Raw genomic sequence first — 21,739 nt, 5'->3', positions numbered from 1 at the left:
ATACCAAATCATTATAAATTTATAGTTAAATGGAGACACAAATGTATACTATGCAATCTATCACACCTTTATGCAGTTTACAATACTTTGTTTATGCTGATTTGTTGACAGAAGTATGATCCATACATCAATACATTATGCCATAAAACCTATTGTTGTTCAAATTGGGCCAGCTCACACGAAATAACCAGGTTATACATTAATTGGATGTCGCATATGAGCAGATTTTTTTATCAAGTTAGTCTCACAAGTTTATGCAATTTACAATATTGTGTTATGCTGCTTTGTTGATACAATTATGCAATGTATGGTCATGAACTGAACTGAATTGACTTGCGCTTATCTTTTTTTTGATCCTTTACGTATTTTATGTATATGTGTTGTTTCATTTGGCAGGAACATCAGTGATGAAGAACGTAGACCGACCACCTTCCAATCCAAAACGGATCATAATCCAGTCTACTCAGGAGTGCTTCAGCGTTGACATACCCCGTGCTCCGGCGGGGACTGTTAGACCCGAAACAAGGCATGTTGCTGATGAGGATGATGACTTTATACCATTATCCAAGAAGCGTAACTTGGACGACAGCCCTGGGAAAGTTTTGAAGAAGGTAGTCACTAAGCGGAGGAAAGCAGTGCCCCCCCCCCGACAAGTTAGATATTTATGTCTATGGCAATATATCATTTTATGCGTGAAATCATGTTGTCTTGATGTCTGAGTTAAACATTGTGTTGCGATTATGCAGATGTAAATGTTTACAATATTCATTTTATATATTTTTTCCAGCAGAGGCTGAACGTCAGATGCAACCCCCAAGATGTGTTAGTAAGCATACAGATATTAAATGACAGACAGCAACAAGCAATTGCACGTAGGGGATTTTCTAGTATTCTTGATATGAGACTGGACGCACTCGGCAGCAGATCACACTTAGCTTGGCTGATGGAAAAGCTCCACCACAATGACATGACAATTCGAGCTGGCCCTGGAAAGGAGCTGAAAATTACAAAGGATACGGTGCACCTAATTTTGGGTTTACCGAATGCTGGGGGAGGAACTGCATTGGGCATCGATGAAGTTGTTGCTGCCAACAATTTGAGAGCTGAACTTGGTCTATCGAAAGAAGATTTTGGGGTTACAGCTCTTCAAGATCGTTTGAGGAAAGGTTCTGACGATGATTTAAGCATCAGATGCTTTTTCTTGATATTGTTCAATAGGTTGTTGTTCCCTACTGCCAGCTGGGGAATAACAAACCATGAGGTTCTTTTAACCGAGGAGATGGATAGTTTCCACCAGATGGACTGGTGCCAGCTTATTTTCAATGATTTATGCCAAGCTGCCAAGAAGTGGCATAATAGGAGCGTTACGAACGTTTCTACAACCATCTATGGATGTTCCATCGTTATTCTTGTAAGCATATCTTTTTTTTGTCTGTTACATGTACCCATAATCTTGTATGCAAAATCCATATACACGTAGTTTATGCTTTTGTTATGTCTTATAATGACTCATGTTATGCCTTTTGCAGCTGTATTATTTGGATCATTTGCATGACTCAGCGGCACCCCAGAACAAACGTGGAACACCACAAATCAAATACTTTGATAGTAATATTATTCAAGCCCTGACAAGAGCTGACAAGGGCAAGATACGCAAAGGAGAAGAAGCATTTGGACATTGCTCGGTATTTTTTTTATGTGTCAATCATTTATTTACATGCATATGATAACGTTCACATACCTTTATGCCCGTTTGTAAGCATATTTGTGATGTTGTTTTGTATTTTCCATTAAACATATGAATCTCATTTATCAATTTAATATGTTTGTATAAGTTTTACTCCATCTTTCACGCCTTTTTTTAGTTCCGAAGCTCCTCAGAGACCTGCTACACAGCTGTACCACCCGTTCATGCACAATTCAAGGCATGATTCTATTTATATATTTGTTTGTCATAGAATTTCAACATAATATTCAGTGATATGCTATACATTTACTTAATAATTTTCAATTTACAACAGCATAAGACCAGGACCAACACTTTTGATGTTCCTCGTCCTGACCCATCTGGACAGCACTCAATTCACATCGAACTCCCGCTCATCAGGGATTTGATATCAAGCAAGCTTAATCAGCTTCCATCCCGCCACCGCATGGGTTTCATAGAGAAGCTGTCACATTTTGATGCGGAGGTTGGTAAGGCGTGTTCAGTTATTAAACAGACTCTTCAGCAGATTGTTGAGAAACAATTCAATCTATCTGATGTTTTTGGCGAGTTAATTGATGAGGTCCTCCGTGCCGAGGCGGGTGACAACGAAGATGCTTATGATGTGCAGAAAACCACATCAAAATCAGATGATATTCTTCCCCAGACAGCTGGTTAGTCAGTTTAATGTATTTACGTCAATATAAAAAAGTTATGCAATCATTTATCGATATCGTTTTGATGCCATTATTTTAAACAATGTTTTCTTTGTTTACATGACACGTACAGAAGGATGTACGTGTCCGGCCCCCCCAACTGTACCCAATATGTCTACTCCAGTTTCTCAGCTGGATACGCAGTTTACAGACACACAGGTACATGAATTACTGTTAAGGCAACGGCATATTCGTGTACTATTAGAAAGTTGCCCCGATGAAGCTGATATTGATCCACTGGTTCATACAAATATAACGAAACAGAACAAAACACCTACAACCTCAGTGGTAATGTTTTTATTATTAATTGTATTTTTTCATTCTAGGGTTGTATTAATCGTTTTATGGAAATAGCATATAACCATTACAATTCTTTCAGGGTAAACATGGTGACGGTGGCAAGAACATGCCGACCAATACAAACGTCACTCCTAAAGCAACACCACACATGGATCCTGACGCGCCGATATTTGATGCGACTCCGCAAATCAAGGTATGTCTAAACCCCCTCGTGGTTTTTCTATATTCTCATTAGCAGTTTACTAAATTTGTAATCCATTTATACCATCATTGTTAGTCTACTGGCGGCGTACAACAAGTGGCAGAAACAGACTTGCCTGACAGTGGTCCATGCTTTGATCAGACTCCATCTGAACATGTCAGCTCAGTAATTTACATTTTCTTTGTAGTGTTCAACTGTTCACAGATTTTGTACAGCCATGCTTCACAGTCTTAATAGGTTATGCATCTTACAAATCAGTGTTATGCCCATTTACACATACATATATGCTAAGTAGATGTGCATGCAGTTTTTACATAACTGTTAGCTGCCTATGATAAATTACACATTCATTTATGCAGTTTGCAAGAATATTTCTTTCTCTTGATCTGTATCAGTAATGTCAGCTCATTAATTTTATGCCAGTTTATGACACTTCATTCCACATACGTATATTCCACTTTATGTCAGCTCAGTAATTTTCATTTTCTTTATAGTTGTCAAAATTGTTCATAGAGTTTTATGTATATTTTCATATATATTTTTAGGTTTATGTTGAAACCGATCCAGCTACAAACACTCCACAGGTTGGCCAGGCTTCTCTTGATTCGGAGATGCAAACTGTGTTAGCTCTACGCGAATATTTGTGTGGTCTGCAATCTGACACCGGCAGGTACGAAGTTCATACTAAATCTAAATCTGTTTATATGCTTGTAGATTTACGCGACCTCTCTAATTGATATAAAAAATTCACCAGGACCATAATAGATTATGGTGAATATTCAGCGACATGTTCTGACATATATGAATCTTTTGCCGATGGGAAGTGTCTCGACAATGTATTCATGCAGTGTTTCATCCAATGTGTTATTGATGATGCAAAAAATCAGCAGACTTCCATGAGTTCGAACAGTTTGGTTCTTGATGTTAATGTTGGGGTAAACTATTGTAACTTACATACACCATTTTCATATACAAATTAGATGAACCCAAGTACACTCACTCCATTTATATCGTTTATTACAGTCAATACTCAACTTTGAGGAACAGGAACGACACAGTCGCAACCCTCAACCTTTTGATGAATCTGTACTCCACACACTTCTAGACAATTCATTGCCTGAGACAGATGAATTGGACCAATGCAAAGCGATAACAATCGTATTTCATAATCCAAACATAATTCCTTTTAAATGGAACATATCACATTGTTATGCTTTTGTAAGTTACCCTGTTAATTTTATGCTTTTTTTACACGGTCAGATCATGGTCCCCATGGTAAGCAGGGGGCATTGGACATTGTATGTTGTCAACAAGGTCAAGAAGTGCATTCATATTTTAGATTCCAACCCATATGGACCAACACTTGGTGGAACTACATGGAAGGACTATCATTTTGCACATTTGGGCTCAGGTGGCAGAAAGTTACCATGGGCTAAGGTTATTATGAGCAGATTAAACAAAGCAATACAACATGTACGGCCCAGTACATGCTTTCCCAAGTTTGGTAACTTCACAATTGACTTGTGCCCAAATTGTCCTAACATGGCAGCTGGATCAAATGACTGTGGGTTTTATGTCATGGGTTACATTCTATTTTATCAATGCGATGAAGGATCTTTGCGGTCAGACATAGAAGCAGTACGTACAAATTTACCATTTAATTCTATAGTTGGCCCATGGAAACATATGGAACAGAGGTATAACTAACTCAGTGTTTTTGTATTGCAGGGCAACACCAGTGAGATACGGTCTCTTGCGCTGCATTACATCACATTCCACCCGAAGAACAAAGCATTATCGCTGCTCCAAGACATCCAAAGATTCAAGGTCTAAAGGATGTAGTTTAGTTTGGTCATGTAATATATTTTGTATACAATGGTTCCCTAAACTTCAGATCAGTCATGTTTGTATATTATGGGCAAAGTCCGTAGACGTTTCTTAGTTATGTCAATGACAACTTTGGGATCAGCTTTTTTCTAAACTGGAATGTTGTTCCAAACTGTGTTGGAAAGTAATGTGTGTTTCTTGCATTTGATTCTGCCAGGTTTCTGTACAATATTGTTATGTCAATAACCTCGAAGTATGCATGTTTCTTGACCGAAGTTTACGATATAATTATTGACAGTCTTATGCATGTTTGTCCATACACTTATGATACAATAGTCATCAATATATGCCAATACATTATTATATACATTATCAGAGTTATATACTGCAAACAGGGTCATTTTTTGTACAGTCATGGTTCACAGGCTAACCATCTTATGCATTACACAACGCAGAGTTATGCAGTTTTTCACATACATGTATGCTAAGTATATGTACAGTCAGTTTGCTGCATAACTGTTAAAGCTTATGACAAATTACACAGACATTTATGCCAGTTTGCAAGTATATTTATGATACTTTCTGGAAGTTGTCAAATGAACACAGGAATCACATTTACACAAGGAAATATTTGTATCTTATGGGCTTCTACTCTCTACCAGATGAATCATCATCTCCGACATCCACCGTTCTTTTTTTCGACGTTGATGTCTCATTCCATTGCGGGGCTGCAGCTATGAGTTTGTTCCTTGAACCAGGAGGCCGTCCTCGCTTACGTCCAGATAGGTTAGCCAATCGAACCCTATTATCCTCGACAGTTAAACACGTACGGCTGTTGTGACCATCAGCTATGCCACATTTCTGGCATTTCCTGCTCATCTTCTTAGCTCCTTTCGCACCCAATTTTAAAACTTGTTGCTCACTACTTTTGATTGTTCTTCCCTTAGGCTTGGCCTTATCTGGTCTTGTTAAGTTTACACCTTCCATATGAAATTCCAGTTTCTACAAAACAAAGATATCAAGTCAGATTTTACATTCTCGTATGTCATCATATATTGTAGCAATGTTTTCACCTTTCTAGCTTCCACATCCATAGAACTACTCTCAACCAGCCGAATGTCAGTGTTATGTTCCAATGTTAATATCTGCATATTACATTGATCATCCTTAGTATTGCATTCATTTGTATTAGAGCCCATTAAAATTTCCTGTGAAATAAAACAAAGTCCAGTGAAGACACAAATCTTATAGAGCAGTATATGTAATACATTATAAAGATTTGTTCCATACCTCGTTCCCATCATCTAATTTGCGTAAGTTGTCTATAGCCATTTCTTCTGTTTCATACGCTTCGACCTATATCATCATTACAATCATGGATCATAATCGACAAGTAATTATGCAAAATTCATAACATCACGAGGTGTGTACCTGGATGTCATCGCAAACACTTGTGCCACAACTCTCACCAGTACCTATATCAGGCTCCACACGCATCAATAACCCTAATAATTCGTCCATCATCTCTAGGGCTTTATCATTCCCAGCTTTAGACAGACTCGCATGGTGTACTACTTTCATTGCTTTTTTAAGCAACATCTTCTGTCTATATGATCTAGTTTCTCCATCTTTTCCTTTCAAATTCCTATCGTCTCTTGAAAAAGCCACATCTTGATGCGCGGAGTATGTGTATCGTTGCAAAATATACTCACTTGGGATCCTTTCAATTTGTAGATGCATGAAAGCGCGTACAAGATGAACACAAAATAGAGCTATAATTGATTAAACATACATTATGTCATATATTAATCGTAAACAGCTATGTATTCGTAATAATTTATAATTTTATATAGCAAAAAATCATTTAGTATAACATACCTGTATGCTCCCAATGCTTGCACTCACATGAATACTTTCCGGCATCCACATCAGCCCTTATCTTGAATTGGTGTTGACCCCAAACAATTTTATTTGATCTTGTAGTATGTTTCACCACCCAATCATGTTCCTCACCCTCTGTATCACGGTCTATTCGGTATGCAGTTGCATATTTTACTGTCTCCTGAAACCTTGTCATCACAGCTCTAGTGTATGCCCTTGCAACTCTTATTTCAAACATATACAATGTAGTTGTATCCTTTTGACCCTGCAAATTACACAATGTAGTATTAATACTGTTTTGTTTTTAATAGCATAAAACATATGTTTATTAATTTTTTTCACTTACCATGCATCCTAGTGTCTCTTTGGCCTCTTTCATCTTCCTACTATGCAGGAGCTTCATCATTTGCTTTGCAAATTGATGAAGCGGTGTGTTTGCATCCACGTGGGCACTCTTCACCAACTTGTTCATGCTCTCGCTTCGTTGTGTAGAGACCATAAGACCACAATAATCTCCTTTGAAAAATGCAGGTACCCAATCTTTGCGTATTTCATATAATCTGGCAAGGGTGTTGTTCTCGTGTAGTTGGAAATCATCAAGCATCATTTGCCAGGCAGCCTCGAACTCCATTTCATTCAATGGATGATGTATTATAGATTGGAACCTTGTTTTGAAATCCATGTCCTCAAATCTTGCATATAATTCATTCAAGTGAGGCATATACCTGTTTTGCACATGCCACAAACACAATCGATGTATTGTGTTTGGGAATACTCTGCCAAGTGCAATTGACATGGCAGGGTCTTGATCTGAAATATATAAATTTACATAACATCATGCAAGACAATATGATATCATATAGTACGTGACATAATAATTACGAGCCATTTTATTACAACATACCTGTCAGCATCACTCGTGGTCCGTCACATCCCATGCATGTTTTGAACGTATTGAAGACCCACTCGAATGTATCAACTGTCTCGTCTCCTAGTAAAGCAAACCCAAATATTGTGCATTGTAGGTGGTGGTTCGAGCCAACAAACATGCCTAATGGCTTATCATACATATTAGTCTTATGTGTAGTATCAAATGTAACTGCATCACCAAAATCAATGTACTCGGCTTGCTGGCTAGCATGGGACCAAAATATGCTTAAAATTTTCCCTTCTTTGTCCAGTTGAAAGTCTGAAAAAAATTGTGGATTATCTTTCTTGCATAATGAAAAAAAAGATAACAGTTTTGACACATCATTTGCATTTCTCTCCCTTTGCCATGCTTTTTTCCTGTCAAAAAATGTAATGATTATGCACTATATCTAACTCAACACATTACGATTGTTTATGTAGTATAAAATACAATTATTGTCAATGCATAATACACTTGCAGGTTACTCATGTCCTGCACGGTTATTGGAATGTTTTCTGGGCCACCATGCATTTCTGTAACAAAATCCATAATGCAATGTGGTGGAATCCTGCTTTCTTGCATCGCACTAAGGAACTCCATATATTCACGATCATGTGTTTTGTTGCATTGCAATTGCCCTTTTTCTGTATCTTTCTTCAAAAATTCATGATTATGCTCATAGTTTACCAGATCAATCCGAACAGAAATAACATTCTCTTTAGCATCATCGTAGATTTTTTTAAGTTTCATCCCAGCCTTGCACTATGTTCGTTTCGAACATGTGTTACGTATCCTTGGATTTCCAGCTACCCTTTCAGCATTCTTTCCTTCCATTGAACAGTTCAACCATTTACAATTCTTTCGCTCCCTATATTTCTTCAACGGAAATCCTACCTCGTATGCATATTGACTATAAAAATTATACGCCTCGTCCACGTTACTAAATGTCATACCGACTTTAGGTATCAATCTTATATCAATATTGTCCGGCTGTGCACAGAAATTTAACATTTACGATTCAATAGCGACTAAATTTAACGTAATATGGGAGAACTTACGTGGCTTTGAAGAATATGAGGTGTGTCCTGTTCATGTGGCCCAATATGTCTCATGGGGATGTGCTTCTCTGCGCCGACCACCTCTGCTGTTTTTGTGTGCTCTTCGATATGTCCAGGTGCCCTCAATGCCGTCGGAGGAGTAACAGAGACACCCTCTGTGTATGGGACGATTACAGACAAAACAGGATGCATGTCCATTGAAACAGATGTACCTGCTGGCTTATGCATAGATGTTACAGGCAGGATGTCATCGCCAGCGCCGGTGGTGGACATATTCTCGCCGCCCATCGCCGGCCGGACCTCTCACTTCCGCCGCCGCTAACCGCCGCCAATAATTCAGATGGACGAGCGAACGTGGACGCGGCTGTAAAGTTGTATTAGTTTCCTGCCGTAACTGCGTCTTTATTTACGCGCACGAAAATCACGTCTTGCCTTATCCCAAATCCTGTCGTAAACGTTTGCATGGTTTACGCTATCATGTATCACAACGTTATGCAGTCGTAAACGTCTAGCACATGCAGATATTCGTGCGCGCGATTCCTGGCAATGCAAAGATTCCATTTATGCATGAGTTATGCTCATTTGTACACATCTTTATGGTTGCGTAATTGTATGTCGCGTGTAAGCCGGAAAACGTGGTTATCCTTTGCATAAATGGCGCAGGCTGGCGTCCAGTGGGCCGAACGCGACCCGTTCGGTCTCCCTGGCTGGGGCTTCGCCCACTAACGGAAGCCCAGGGCTTCCATTACCTCTTCCCTATATATATATATATATATATATATATATATATATATATATATATATATATATATATATATATATATATATATATATATATATATATATCCATTCATTTATTATTCTACATAGGGAATTGCTTTTGAATATGTAGCACCCATGTAATTATTTTAAAAAATAATAATTTATATTGTATGATCTCTTAAAAATGTTCTCACATTAATACTTATAAACTTCAATAAAGGCTAATTTTATATAATAATCTTTTTATTCCACTTTAGGAAAATATTTCATTGATAAACTTATTAGAAATACACTTTTAAATTGTAAATCTTTAGTAAAATTTTTCTCAAATACTAAAATAGGATATTAGGGTGTTACATCACAGTACTGTAAGATGCATGTGGGTTTATAAAATCAAACTAAAGAAAAATGGTAGTCTGGATCTATATAAAGCTAGATGAGTAACGAAAAAAGATATGATATTAATTATGATGGCACACTCAATTTGGTTGTCAATATGGCTACTGTTCTTATTGTTCTGTTTATTGTCGTCTCCAGAAGTTGTAGCTTACTATCACCTTGATGTGCAAAACGCGTTCATGCATGAGCATCAAGAAGAAGAGGTCTACATAGAGAGCAACCTCGTAGCTACGAAGACGTGCCAAAATATGGGTACTTTTGTAGGCTTGATAAATCAATATATGTGTTAAAATTAGCCTCTAGAGCCTAGTACTCCCGGCTAAGTAATAAACTGATCTCTCTTAGTTTCTATGCATCAAAAGCAGCTATATCATTATTCTTTTATAACAAAGAGAATGTAACATTTTTTTTGCTTGTCTATATGAATGGCATTGTTGTTGCTAGTTGATCGGAGAAAGGCCGCCAGAGTTTTGTTGCGAGACTTACGAGAAGAATTTGATCTTTAAGGACTTAGAAGATATCCACTACTTTCTTGGTATAGACGCAACAAAAACTTCAGATAGGATTATACTTACAGCCCGTTTGGTTCCCTAGAATTGGTCCAAATTGAATTAAATTCCATGTCTGGGCCTGTTTGGATCCCCTTAGAATTGAATTGGCCATTTCAGCCCATTTCTCGTCCCTGGAAATTTAGCCTTGACTCATTTCAGACCATCACCCATCGGAAAGCGTCAGAAAGTGGCTAGGGTTAGCCGCCCCGCTCCCTGCTCGCGGCATCGCTCACCGCTCACGCTGCCCCGCGACCTGCACCTGGTGTTCTTCCTGTTCGTGGCGGCGCCCAGCGTGGCGTGCCTGGCGTGGGCGCGACGAGTTCGGCTACGGCTCCCGCGTCGCCTACTTCATCTTCGGCACCTGCGACGACGACCTCGCCAAGCTGCTCGAGGAGTACGACGAGGCTACCAAGAACCGCCTCCAGTCGCTCAAGATCCGGTATCCCTTCTATGTATCCCTTCTAAATTCTAAAAGTAACGAGCAGCAGAAGAAGATCTGGTATCCAGTCGCTCAAGAATAACAGTTTGCTACAGAACTTGACAACAGCCAATTGGTCGGGGTAGAATTTAATAGCCAGGTGATGGTTGGTATACTACTTCTCTGTCTAATTGAGTCATCCGGTCTAGTAGCATTATGACTAGAATAGATTTGATGCATCAGAATTCAGGAGCAAGAATTTCCAGGGCATATCAGGGGAGTAAAGTGCACAAATATAGTCCCATCAGTTCTCTTTCCCCCACATATTGCTTTCACGCTAATTGAAACACAAGAGAAGTTATTATCAGCAACGACGATCCTGTTTGCCAAAAGCGACAGCGACGTGGAACGACGAGCATTGCTTGTCGTAGGCTGGACGAACAGGCGCGCTGCCGAGATTGTGTTGGCCAGCATCGCAATAGGTCCGTCAGAAGTCAGAACCCATGTCTTGTTATCAACAATGATGTAGGTCTGTAGGTGAAGGGAGAATTCCCATCCTATTGTACAGTTTTTTCATCAGATGTAACTATCTGACTTGTGGTGATTCATTGTGTAGGCATCTGATTGATGTACAGTTTATCATATTCAACCTGTTGAGTTTCAGTTTTTTACTTGTCTGCTGTTCTAATATCTTCTTTTCTTCTTCCTTTGTGCGTTAAGTAATGTTTCCAACAAAGTTTTTTGCAGTCTCGTCTAACTACCTCCAACAAATCATTTGCAGGAGTGCTAAAACAGCTCACTGTTTTGGGATTTGCCGCCTCAAGTTTCATCTAGCTACCTCGAACAAATCCTTCAATCTCCATGGCTACATCGGTACTTCTCCTATTCCACCTTGTGCTCCTACTAGTAGTGTTTTTATTCTTGAGTAGAGCATTTTGCTTTCAACTAGCATGTCTAATTGCATATAAATTACTTGTTCTAGATATCAACTCAATATACTAACGAGGAGGAAATTAAAAGGAAGAGAAAGAAGCGAAAGAGAGTTGTTGTATTAGTTGTGTCTATTATGGCTATTATTGCAAACCGGTATCAACGGAGGAGACCTAGACACATCGTAGATGCTAACGAAGTTCAAGAGAGAAATGTCGAGTCCAGAAAACAAATGCTACGTAATATGTACCAGGGCTCAAATGTCTATTGCTATGACAGTTTGCGCCTAACTAAGAGATCTTTTAGTGACTTGAGTGCCATCTTACGGGAAAAGAGTGGCCTACAGGATACCTTAAATGTGTCGGTAGAAGAAAAGCTTGCAATTTTTCTGCTTATAGTAGGTCATAACACCAAAATGACTACTGTTGCTACTGTTGCCTAGTAGTTTATTCCATTTTTTGCAGCTTAGTTTATGTTTCAATTCCAAGTTTATTTGTTGATGTATCTTTGTAACAAATTTTTGTAGAGGAATAAGGAAGCAAAAGGATATAGACATAAGGTTGTGAAGTTTTGGGATCTACTCAGCCTAGTGTACAATAAAGACCAAGCAAATGGAGAGGGTGCTAAAACAGCAGCTGAAAGTTCAAAGGAAATGGCAAAAGAGAATGATACCGGAGGCAAGGATGCTCCATATTCTGTATCTTCCTCGAGTAGTTTAAAAAGACAAAGATCAGATGATTCATTTAACTCTATATGGTGTGATAAGTTTGACATGCTTACATCTGCATTGAAAGATGATGGTCCAAAGCTACCCTCTTCCGCTGAAGTTCTCGCCGCATTACAAGAGGTTGAAGGACTTGATGAAGACACAGAACTTGAGCTTTATGACATCCTCACCTCTAATGCACGCAAGTTTGAGTCAATGATGGCACTCCCAATGGAAAGGAGGAAGAGGTGGCTTATGATGCAGCTAAGGAAGTGAAACAACTTATATGTGAACTTAGATCTCTGTGTTGAACTGATTGTGTGAACCTGTCTTTGTGAAACTTTTGTATGCGAACTTGTTGGCTATGTGAAACTGTTGTGTGCGAACTTGATGGCTTTATGAAACTGCTATGTGAAGATTTGATGTCTTTGTAGAACTTTTATGTGCGAATTTGATGACTTTGTGAAATTGTTATGTGTGACTTGCCTTTGTGGAACTGTTATTTGTGAACTTAATAGTTTCTGATAGTTGTAAATTGTTCAGGCTCATTTTTAAGCAGATGCAAAGTCAAGAGATCCTTGTTTGTATTCAAATTCAAATTCCGTGTGCAAAGTATCCAAACAACATCTAGAATTTAATTCTAGGAATTCAATTGCTTGTACAACCAAACAAAATTAATGGAATTGAATCACTTTCTAGTCGATTGAATTCTATATAATTCATTTCTTGGAATTTATTTCTTGGAAAAGGTTTCATTTCTAGGCATCCAAACGGGCAATTAGAAAAAAGTATGTATTTGATCTTTTAAAACGAGTTAGGATAGCAGATTGCTTTATCAAAAAGATGTTCACTATTTGATCTTTTTACGCAACAAAAAATATGTATTTGATCTTTGTATACTTGCGTCGTCATGGCGCCAAAACGTTTCATGCCAACTTGATCCTGAACCGTCCCGGCCGGGAAGTGAAGGAGCAATGGCATGCAACTGATGCCGCCATGCCGGAGCATCTAGTGATCTGACGTGTGCGTTTCCGGAGGAACCGGAATCCAGTGCTCTCCCGACCAAAAAGGCAGAAACGAGACTGAAAGGAACTAGAAGACGGGTGTGGCGGGCGTGCTGCTGCACCCTGCAGGAGATACGATGATCTTGTGCCGCCAGTATCACTTTTTTCAGGCTCTGGCATCGGCGTCAGGGAAGGAGACTGAAGAGGTGCTTTGCTCTATCTATCTTTCCCTGTCCAGCTGAAACGCGTGATCCTTCTCGTGTCGCGGAACCGTATCATTCTGCGACCAAAAAAAGCTAGTGTTCTTTATCGTGTTGGCGCGACAGAGCCAGGCGAATCAGGTTCACTTTAAAATTCACGTTCTTTCTTGCGTGGCAACTGGCAATAGCAACCAATCGGTCGATCGATGCACGAAGCACAAATGCAGCCTGCAGCTGCAGGGAGTCCGAAACCATTCGGAGTTGGCGCCTAGCTTGGTTTTCAGCCGCGATGCTGAAGAAGATTAGCCTGGCCACTGCTAGACTAGCCGGCCTCCTATTTTTAGGTGGATTCAGATTTCAGAGACCATCTGCACAGGCCGGGCGCAAATTTAATTAAATCCCCCCTTTTCGTTCATCAAACTTCAGTCCAACTGCTTCAATTCTACTCCCAAGATCACGCTTCCTTTCTTCTTCTTCTATTTTTATTTGAAGGAGATAAACTGTGCGTATATGTCGATTCAGATCACGCTAGCATTGCATGCGTTGCTGCATTTCTAAAACCCCACGCGGCCGCCGTATGGTGCCATGGTGCTTGTTGTGTGCGATCCGTACGTCCAGGTCCACGGCCACATGCCTCGGTGGATGGAGGGGCAAATTACATGTGTTCACTTTAGCCATGTTAATGGTACGGATCGAGCTTGAATTCACATGCGGCAGAGATAAGATTCTTTTGTTCTTGTCCTCAAATAATTTACGAGTGTCCTCCCTCGCATATATATTCTTTATAGTCTATTCCTCCGCCATCCCTGGTTTTAGGGCCAGTTTGGTGCGGCGCGTCCGGCGCCACGGCGCGCCTAAGCCGCGGCGGCCGAATCGGCTGCCACACCTACGGCGGTAAAACTACGGCGCGCCGTGGTGGCTTAGGCCACACACCAAACAGCCCTGTTGGGCCTATGCTTCGTCGCCGAAGGTCCTCTAGGAAGAAGCGGCTTTCGGCTTGTTGGGGGCCTTCGTCCTCCGAAGGTCCTCAAAAACATGATTTGACAATATTCTCCAAGTGAAATGTACGAACAGGTATCTTCGGACTTAGATTATGAACATGAAGTACGATCAGGACGAAGCTTAAGCTAGACGAAGGAGGATTGAGATGGATGGGCTGATCACCAAGCTGTACGAAGGTTGATACAGAGCCGAAGGTGTGAGCAGGAAAGCTTCGGCGTGACAGCAAAGAGTGGAACCGACTTAAAGATGAAAAGGCTATTCAGACCTCGGTAGACTACTATAGAATTATTATCAAATGTAAAGGGCATGAATGTAATTTTGTAAGGGCTGAGTCCCGTGTCTATAAATAGGTGAACAGTATCCCTGTACTGTTCACGCTGACTTGGCATTCGCTTTTTGCGTCACACTTGTATTGTCATTTCATTCCGATTGAAGGTACACTTGTGATTCAATAATATTTTTATTTATGCTCAATAATAAATGATTATTTATGTTATCTTTTATATTCTTTACATTTCATCCTTCGTCACTATATAATGATCTTATGAAGGTATGTCCTTCGTAACCTTCGTCCGGAAATCATTATATCCTTAGGGAAATAATGCTTCGAGGGACGAAGGATTTTGACATTTAACATTTTGTGTTGCCTTGTTCTTAATTCATAGCATTTGAGAACAAGCCCCCAACATTGGCGCCCACCTCCGGTGAACTCACTTCCATCTCTTGAGCTTTTCAACATCTTCGGCAAGCATCACCTTCGTCATGCCGCCGAAGAAGGCTTCAGCACCAGGGGCTGGCACGCTGCAGCCGCTGGACCCCAATCAAGACGTCCTTTCTCTTAGAGAGGCACGAAGCCAGAAGAGGAAGGCTACCAGTCCAACACCTCCGGAGGATGATCTAGATCAGGAGATTCAAAATCTGGAAATCCTTCAGCAGCAGGTTCAACGCAAGAAGGAAAAGATGGCCAGGGTAGCTGAACTGCAGAGGCAGATAGACGAAGTCTCTGAAGAAGTTCGTCATCTTGCTCAGGACGAGCAACACCGAAGGCCTCAGCATCAAGATCTTCATCAGGAGGGTTTTCCCAACGAAGATGATTGGTATGACAATTTCCATCATGGGAATTTTGTTTTTGATGATGCTTCTCCTCTGTCCGCTGAGCTGCAGGCTACACCTTGGCCCCCGTCCTACAAGCCGCCTCAGCTCCCTGTATTCGATGGCCACTCAGACCCGAAGCAGTTTTTGATGAGCTACGAAGCAACAGTGTCTTCGTATGGTGGCAATGCTTCAGTCATGGCCAAATCTTTCGTTATGGCTGTCAGAAGTGTTGCTCAAACCTGGTATTCCTCCCTTCGACCAGGAACGATCACTTCATGGCAGAAGCTGAAGGATTTGTTGTTAACCAGCTTTCAAGGATTTCAGACGAAGCCGGTCACTGCTCAGGCTCTGTTCCAGTGCACTCAGGACCACGAAGAATACCTTCAGGCATATGTCCGAAGGTTCTTGCGTCTGAGGGCACAGGCACCAACGGTGCCCAATGAAATTGTCATCGAGGCCATGATCAAGGGGCTTCGTCCTGGACCTGCAGCTCAATATTTTGCTAGGAAGCCCCCTCAGACTCTGGAGAAGCTGCTCCAAAAGATGGACGAGTACATTCGTGCCGACAATGATTTTCGCCAAAGAAGGGAGGAGGCTTTCAGATTTTCTGAGTTTACCAGGGGCTTCGGAGGAAGATTCTATCCGAGGCATGTCAGGTCCATCCATAACTCTACTCAAAGTGATGATAAGGGGAATCAGCAGCACAGGCCGCAGCCCTCCTCACAGGCTTCGGGGCAACAACAAAGCTTCTTCCGGCCACCAGCTCCAAGAGGAAGAGGCGCCAGGGGCTTTGGCGGAAGATTTGGAGATCAACCAAGGAGAATATTTTGCTTGTTTTGCGGTGAAAACAAGGGCCATACCACCAGGATGTGCCATGTTACCATCCAAAAGCAAAAGGAGATAGCCGAAGCTGCAGCACAACAGGCTCAGCCGAAGCAAGTCATGCATACTGCTTCGTGCCATGTGCCTTACATCCCAGAATACGTAGGTAACCACCCTGCAATTTCTGTTGCTTCGGCAAGTCAACCTCAAGCTTCCTGGCAACAACCTCCACCTCCACCACCGCTGCAACAAGGCCAACAGCCAGAAGGGAGCCAATATGCTCCACACCAAAGGGACTTCAGAGAGCAGTCTGAAGCTCGTACAGTCAACAGCACCGTGCCGGAGTCAAAGCACATTTATTGACAAGTATCCTACTTTGATAGCAGTCTTTTCCATTTAGTTCTATTTTCTGTATAATAAAAAACATTTCGATTTTCATGTAATGGTCTTGTGGTTGGCCATAAGGGAAATCTACTTTCTCCGAAGGCTTAAGTTGCTGAAGCTTGAAAGTTTGCGGAGGACCTTCGAATTATTAAAAATCCTTCGAAGTAATAAAAAGTCGTTCTAAGGGACGCAGAGTAAGTTGCTGAAGTTACAAAAAGTCGTTCCAAAGGGAGCGCAGTGTAAGGTTTTTGCTCCAAAGACGTTCCTAAGGGAATGCAGAGCACACAGCGAAAAGTCAACGCTGATACCGCCTAAGTAAAAGGCGAAGAAGCTCCAAAGACGTTCCTAAGGGAATGCAGAGCTTATACCGCCTAAGTAAAAGGCGAAGAAGCTCCAAAGACGTTCCTAAGGGAATGCAGAGCTTATACCGCCTAAGTAAAAGGCGAAGAAGCTCCAAAGACGTTCCTAAGGGAATGCAGAGCTTACAGCGAAGAATCAGTGCTGATACAAAAATACTGTGTGGGGATATGTGTGTATCTTTCGGAACAAATGTCATCTACGTAACATAACATCATCACATCATTTTGCATAGCATAAGCATCATACATCATGTTGCATATGGCACAAGAAGGGGGCACAATATTGATCTTCGGAAGTATGCTTTGAAAGAGTGAAAATCGTGTTCGGTCACAAGGAGACACAATCTTCATCTTCGGAGTATAGCTTCGGAGAATGTTTTCACGAAGCTTGGATATTCTTCATCTGAGCACTATGGACATTGTTGTGATACATAAAAATTTTTCTTCACGAAGCATGAAAAGAAGGGAAGGTGTTTTTTCGCCGAAGGCTCAAAAGCGGTACGTATGTAAAGTTTCATGCATCGTAAAGAATTGAATAATGAACAGAGACTTGTGTATTACATTCAAATGTACCAGATATTACATAAATCACACTTCAACTGTTTTTCCTAATAACACCTAGTCTTCTCTTAATACTACTTCGGCAGCCTCATTTAGAAGCTGTTCAACAACTTTATCCACGATAGTTTCGGCCATTTGTTTAATTTCGTCATCCCCTTTTGTGTGAAGGTCAACAAACGATCCAGCAGGTTCTGAGGGAAGAGAATATTTTTGCATTACTATTACAAACCACGAACAAAGTTTGAAATAAAAATTACAACACGATACAAACTATTAATTAATACCTAATTGACCTTCGGGCTCTGCGCTCTTTTCAGCAGCCTTAGCCACTTCTCTAGCATCGTGAATGCCCTTTTCACTTCTTTGAATAATTTCTCCTGCCATTTCTCGGCCACCATTATCCCAGATGTCGGTGAAAAATTTTCCACCAACTTGGCTAGCTTCGGTCGAGGGGTCTTTAATATCTTCAGCGGATAAAGTGGCTTCGGATTGCGCAAGCAGCTTAATATGATCACAACCTTTCTTCTCTAGAACAGTAGCAATTCCTCTGGCGTCCGAAAATGCGCAGATATCACCGCGGCTGCTCAGGATTTCCTCGAAAGCTTCTGCTTCATGACTAATCCATTCCAATGGACCTTCGGGATTGCCTCTGGAGAAGGTTTCTTCACTAGAAAATGCGCCAACACTGGCGAAGCTGGATTTTATCTTTTTGACGCATTCTATAGATTTAACATAGCATTTCCTCTGGGATGCACGAAGCTCCTGAGTACTTAACTCTAAATGATTAACCAAATGATCACTAAGCTCTCGTTTTGTTTCTTCAAGCGCACGTTCCTCTCTAGCTCTAGCTAGCTGTTTCTGAAGATCTTTAATCTCACGTTTTTGGGCTTCGGCCTGGATCTTTGAGGCAGCTTCGTCCTTTTTTACCTTGTCTACCAATGTAAGCAAAATTTTATCCTTTTCCAGAGCTTCGTTTCTCAGTTTAATAACTTCTGACCGAAGGTTGTTGAACGCAATTTCATAGCTCTCATCTTCGGCACTCTTTTGTGCTCTTAATGCGTTGCTTAGGATTAAGCCCTATATGTAAAGACTTGGAATAAGAATAAAAAAATGAATTACGTATTGTAAATTTTTTTTTTTCAAAACGACTAATTCCCATACCTTTAGGCTGTTATACGCAAGACTGTCCGCGAGATCCTCCTTCGTCATAGCACATAATCCAGCTTCGAGCTTCGGGAACCCCATACTTCTAGCCATCTCTCGGCAAACAGATAATTCTTTGTTATCAGGGAGGCAGTATAGAAAGTCATCCTCATTTGTCCCATTGAACACCACTGCTCCCTTTGGATATTTTAACTCTTTGGCATAGTGATTAGCTTCATGAGTCTCTTCTTCAGATAATTTTTTCCCCGAGGCATGTCGTATGATATAATCGCATGTGCTGGCAGGAGCTTCGGGGACGGCAGTGTCAATCTTCTCGATCAAAACTGGTTCTGATGTTTTTTCGGTTTCCAAAGATTGTTCCTTGGTGGGCTCTGAAGGCACAGCTTCAGCTTCAGCTTTAGCTTCAGCTTCAGCTTCGGCTTCAGCTTCAGCTTGTTGCTTCGAAGTTTCAGTAGACGCTTCAGCAAGTTCAACAGTCTTCTTTGGAGTTGTGCTTGAAGACATAATTGTTTCCAAGACATCTAGTACGTTCACCATTCTTTTTCTTTTTGGGGTCACCAATGGGCCCTTTTGGATTTTTCCTGTTTCAGCATTCGCTGAAGGACTTAAGATTTCCAATATTTTTTGTCCTTCAATTCTCGATTTTTCCGCCTTCTCTGCTAAAGGTGCTTCAGATTTCTCTTCTATCTTCGGCACTGGAGCTGGTTCTGTAGCTTCAGAGGCCAAGGAAATTTCATCAATGAATTCTGGCACTGTGGCCGGCTCAATAAAGCGCGCTCGGTGGGTGAGCACCTTCATCTTTTTCCTTTGCGGCGCTGGTTCATTAGTGGCACTTGTGGTAGATTCTGCTGCAGAAGAAGTGTTCTTTCTTTTGCGACCCAACACCGGATAGTGATAGTCAGGGTAGACAAACCCGACTGCGTCAAATACCCGGTTGAGTCTTTTCTTCTTTCGGCCTCCGAAGGCTGCTGATAATGCAGTATTCTCGGCCTTCGAATATGCCCCAAGCAGTTCGTCACTTAACGTTTCAATGCTTTTCAACCAGTCGTCATCAGGTTCAAGAAATTTATCCCCGTATTTGAATGTGTATTTTAGTCTTACCAGTCCGCCTTCGTCGGACTCTTTGATGGTCCCCTTCGGCATTTCCCACTTTCCTGCAAGTGGCCACACCCTGAAGGCAATATGTTCTTGAATCAAGTCCCTTGTCCCAATAAAAGAGCAGACTACGCCGAAGGCTCTTTGGCATTCCTCGGCTGCTTCATCCATTTTAACCTTCGGCCTTCGAAGTCCGAAGCGTTGCCAGATGGGGCGCATAATGATACTCTTGACATCTTCTTGCGTTGTCAGGTCATTTTTTACATAGAACCATTCAGTCATCCAGGCTCCGGGCCATCTCTTCCAAAAGGTTGGGACAGGGCAGCTTGACCCGGAGCGGGCAACGAAGCTGTAGCACCCAAAGTTGTTGTGATATTGTTCTTTCCCCCAGGGCTTCGTCTCATATAACAACTCATGGATGTTGCAAAAGCTTTTGGCATTTGGTTCTAAACCTTGGCTTCTCGCAGCCCAGACAAACATCCCCATTCTTATGATAGCTTCGGGAGTAATTTGATGAAGGTAGATTTGAAATGTTTTCAGAACTTCAACAACAAAGTTGCTTAGGGGAAATCGAAGCCCAGCCTTGAGAAAGCTTCGGAAGATTACGACTTCATCTTCTTCGGGGGTGGGAGAAGTTTTTTCTCCAGCATCAGCTCTCACAATAGATATATCTCGAAAATACCGCCCCTTCATATTATCAATATGACTCTGCTTAATGGTGGTTTTCCCGAAAACCGCGTGACTTGGCCGCCATGGCCGGTCTTCGGACTCTTCCCCACCACTTTCTACATCGTAGCTGTCGCTGTCACCAGTATCTTCAGACAAGCCTTCCAGGATCTCCTTGGTGATTTTTTCTGTATTGGTCTCCGCCATAGCTATAAGGAACCCCAGGTTCTTCTCTTCAGAGAGACTCAGCTTCATCTCGGGATCGGCCTTTTTGTCTTCAGACATCTTCGGAAATGCTAAAAACTGTTTTCAATGCCGAAGCTTCAAAACTAAAAGCTCAGTAAATTTTTGCGCGCAAGAGCTAAAATTGAGTAAGCGGGGGCAGATAGCAAGTGTGCGTACCAAAATGAGTTTGGGGTATGATCTTATTTATACGCCCAGTGCGGTGAAAGTCGAAAGACCCGCTTGTCAGTGAATGTTGCTATTCTAGCAAAGGGAAGGTGTTTTTTCGGACCTTCGGCTTAAGGCCTTCGTCCATATCGCAATCTAAATTTATCGCTAACAAATTTATATTGCGAGGGGCTACTGTTGGGGGCCTTCGTCCTCTGAAGGTCCTCAAAAACATGATTTGACAATATTCTCCAAGTGAAATGTACGAACAGGTATCTTCGGACTTAGATTATGAACATGAAGTACGATCAGGACGAAGCTTAAGCTAGACGAAGGAGGATTGAGATGGATGGGCTGATCACCAAGCTGTACGAAGGTTGATACAGAGCCGAAGGTGTGAGCAGGAAAGCTTCGGCGTGACAGCAAAGAGTGGAACCGACTTAAAGATGAAAAGGCTATTCAGACCTCGGTAGACTACTATAGAATTATTATCAAATGTAAAGGGCATGAATGTAATTTTGTAAGGGCTGAGTCCCGTGTCTATAAATAGGTGAACAGTATCCCTGTACTGTTCACGCTGACTTGGCATTCGCTTTTTGCGTCACACTTGTATTGTCATTTCATTCCGATTG

At 41.3% G+C, this 21,739-nt stretch overlaps 1 protein-coding gene across 1 annotated transcript; it reads right to left on the bottom strand.

Annotated features, from left to right (window-relative positions):
* Window positions 1-5,398: 5,398 nt before the first annotated feature.
* LOC109942899 (protein FAR1-RELATED SEQUENCE 2-like) lies at window positions 5,399-7,103 on the bottom strand. The gene is made up of 6 exons (XM_020545468.1): window positions 6,978-7,103; window positions 6,629-6,896; window positions 6,182-6,522; window positions 6,041-6,106; window positions 5,824-5,958; window positions 5,399-5,752 (listed from the first exon to the last, which is right to left on the bottom strand). The coding sequence occupies exons 1-6, from the start codon at window positions 7,101-7,103 to the stop codon at window positions 5,399-5,401; spliced, it is 1,290 nt and encodes a 429-aa protein (XP_020401057.1).
* Between the last annotated feature and the right edge of the window lie 14,636 nt (window positions 7,104-21,739).

This window comes from Zea mays, chromosome 10 (assembly GCF_902167145.1).
Source record: "Zea mays cultivar B73 chromosome 10, Zm-B73-REFERENCE-NAM-5.0, whole genome shotgun sequence".
NCBI classification, from domain to species: Eukaryota; Viridiplantae; Streptophyta; class Magnoliopsida; order Poales; family Poaceae; genus Zea; species Zea mays.
This window is presented reverse-complemented; position numbering and strand designations above follow the sequence as displayed.

Bases quoted from the DNA above. Each gene is read 5' to 3' on its own strand.
- LOC109942899 (XM_020545468.1), bottom strand. From the start codon at position 7,103: ATGAACAAGTTGGTGAAGAGTGCCCACGTGGATGCAAACACACCGCTT. The intron at 6,523-6,628 runs GTATGTTATACT...AATCAATTATAG, and splicing joins CAAGCATTGGGAGCATACAG to CTCTATTTTGTGTTCATCTT. The intron at 5,959-6,040 runs GTATGGAACAAA...TTTATTTCACAG, and splicing joins AATTAGATGATGGGAACGAG to GAAATTTTAATGGGCTCTAA.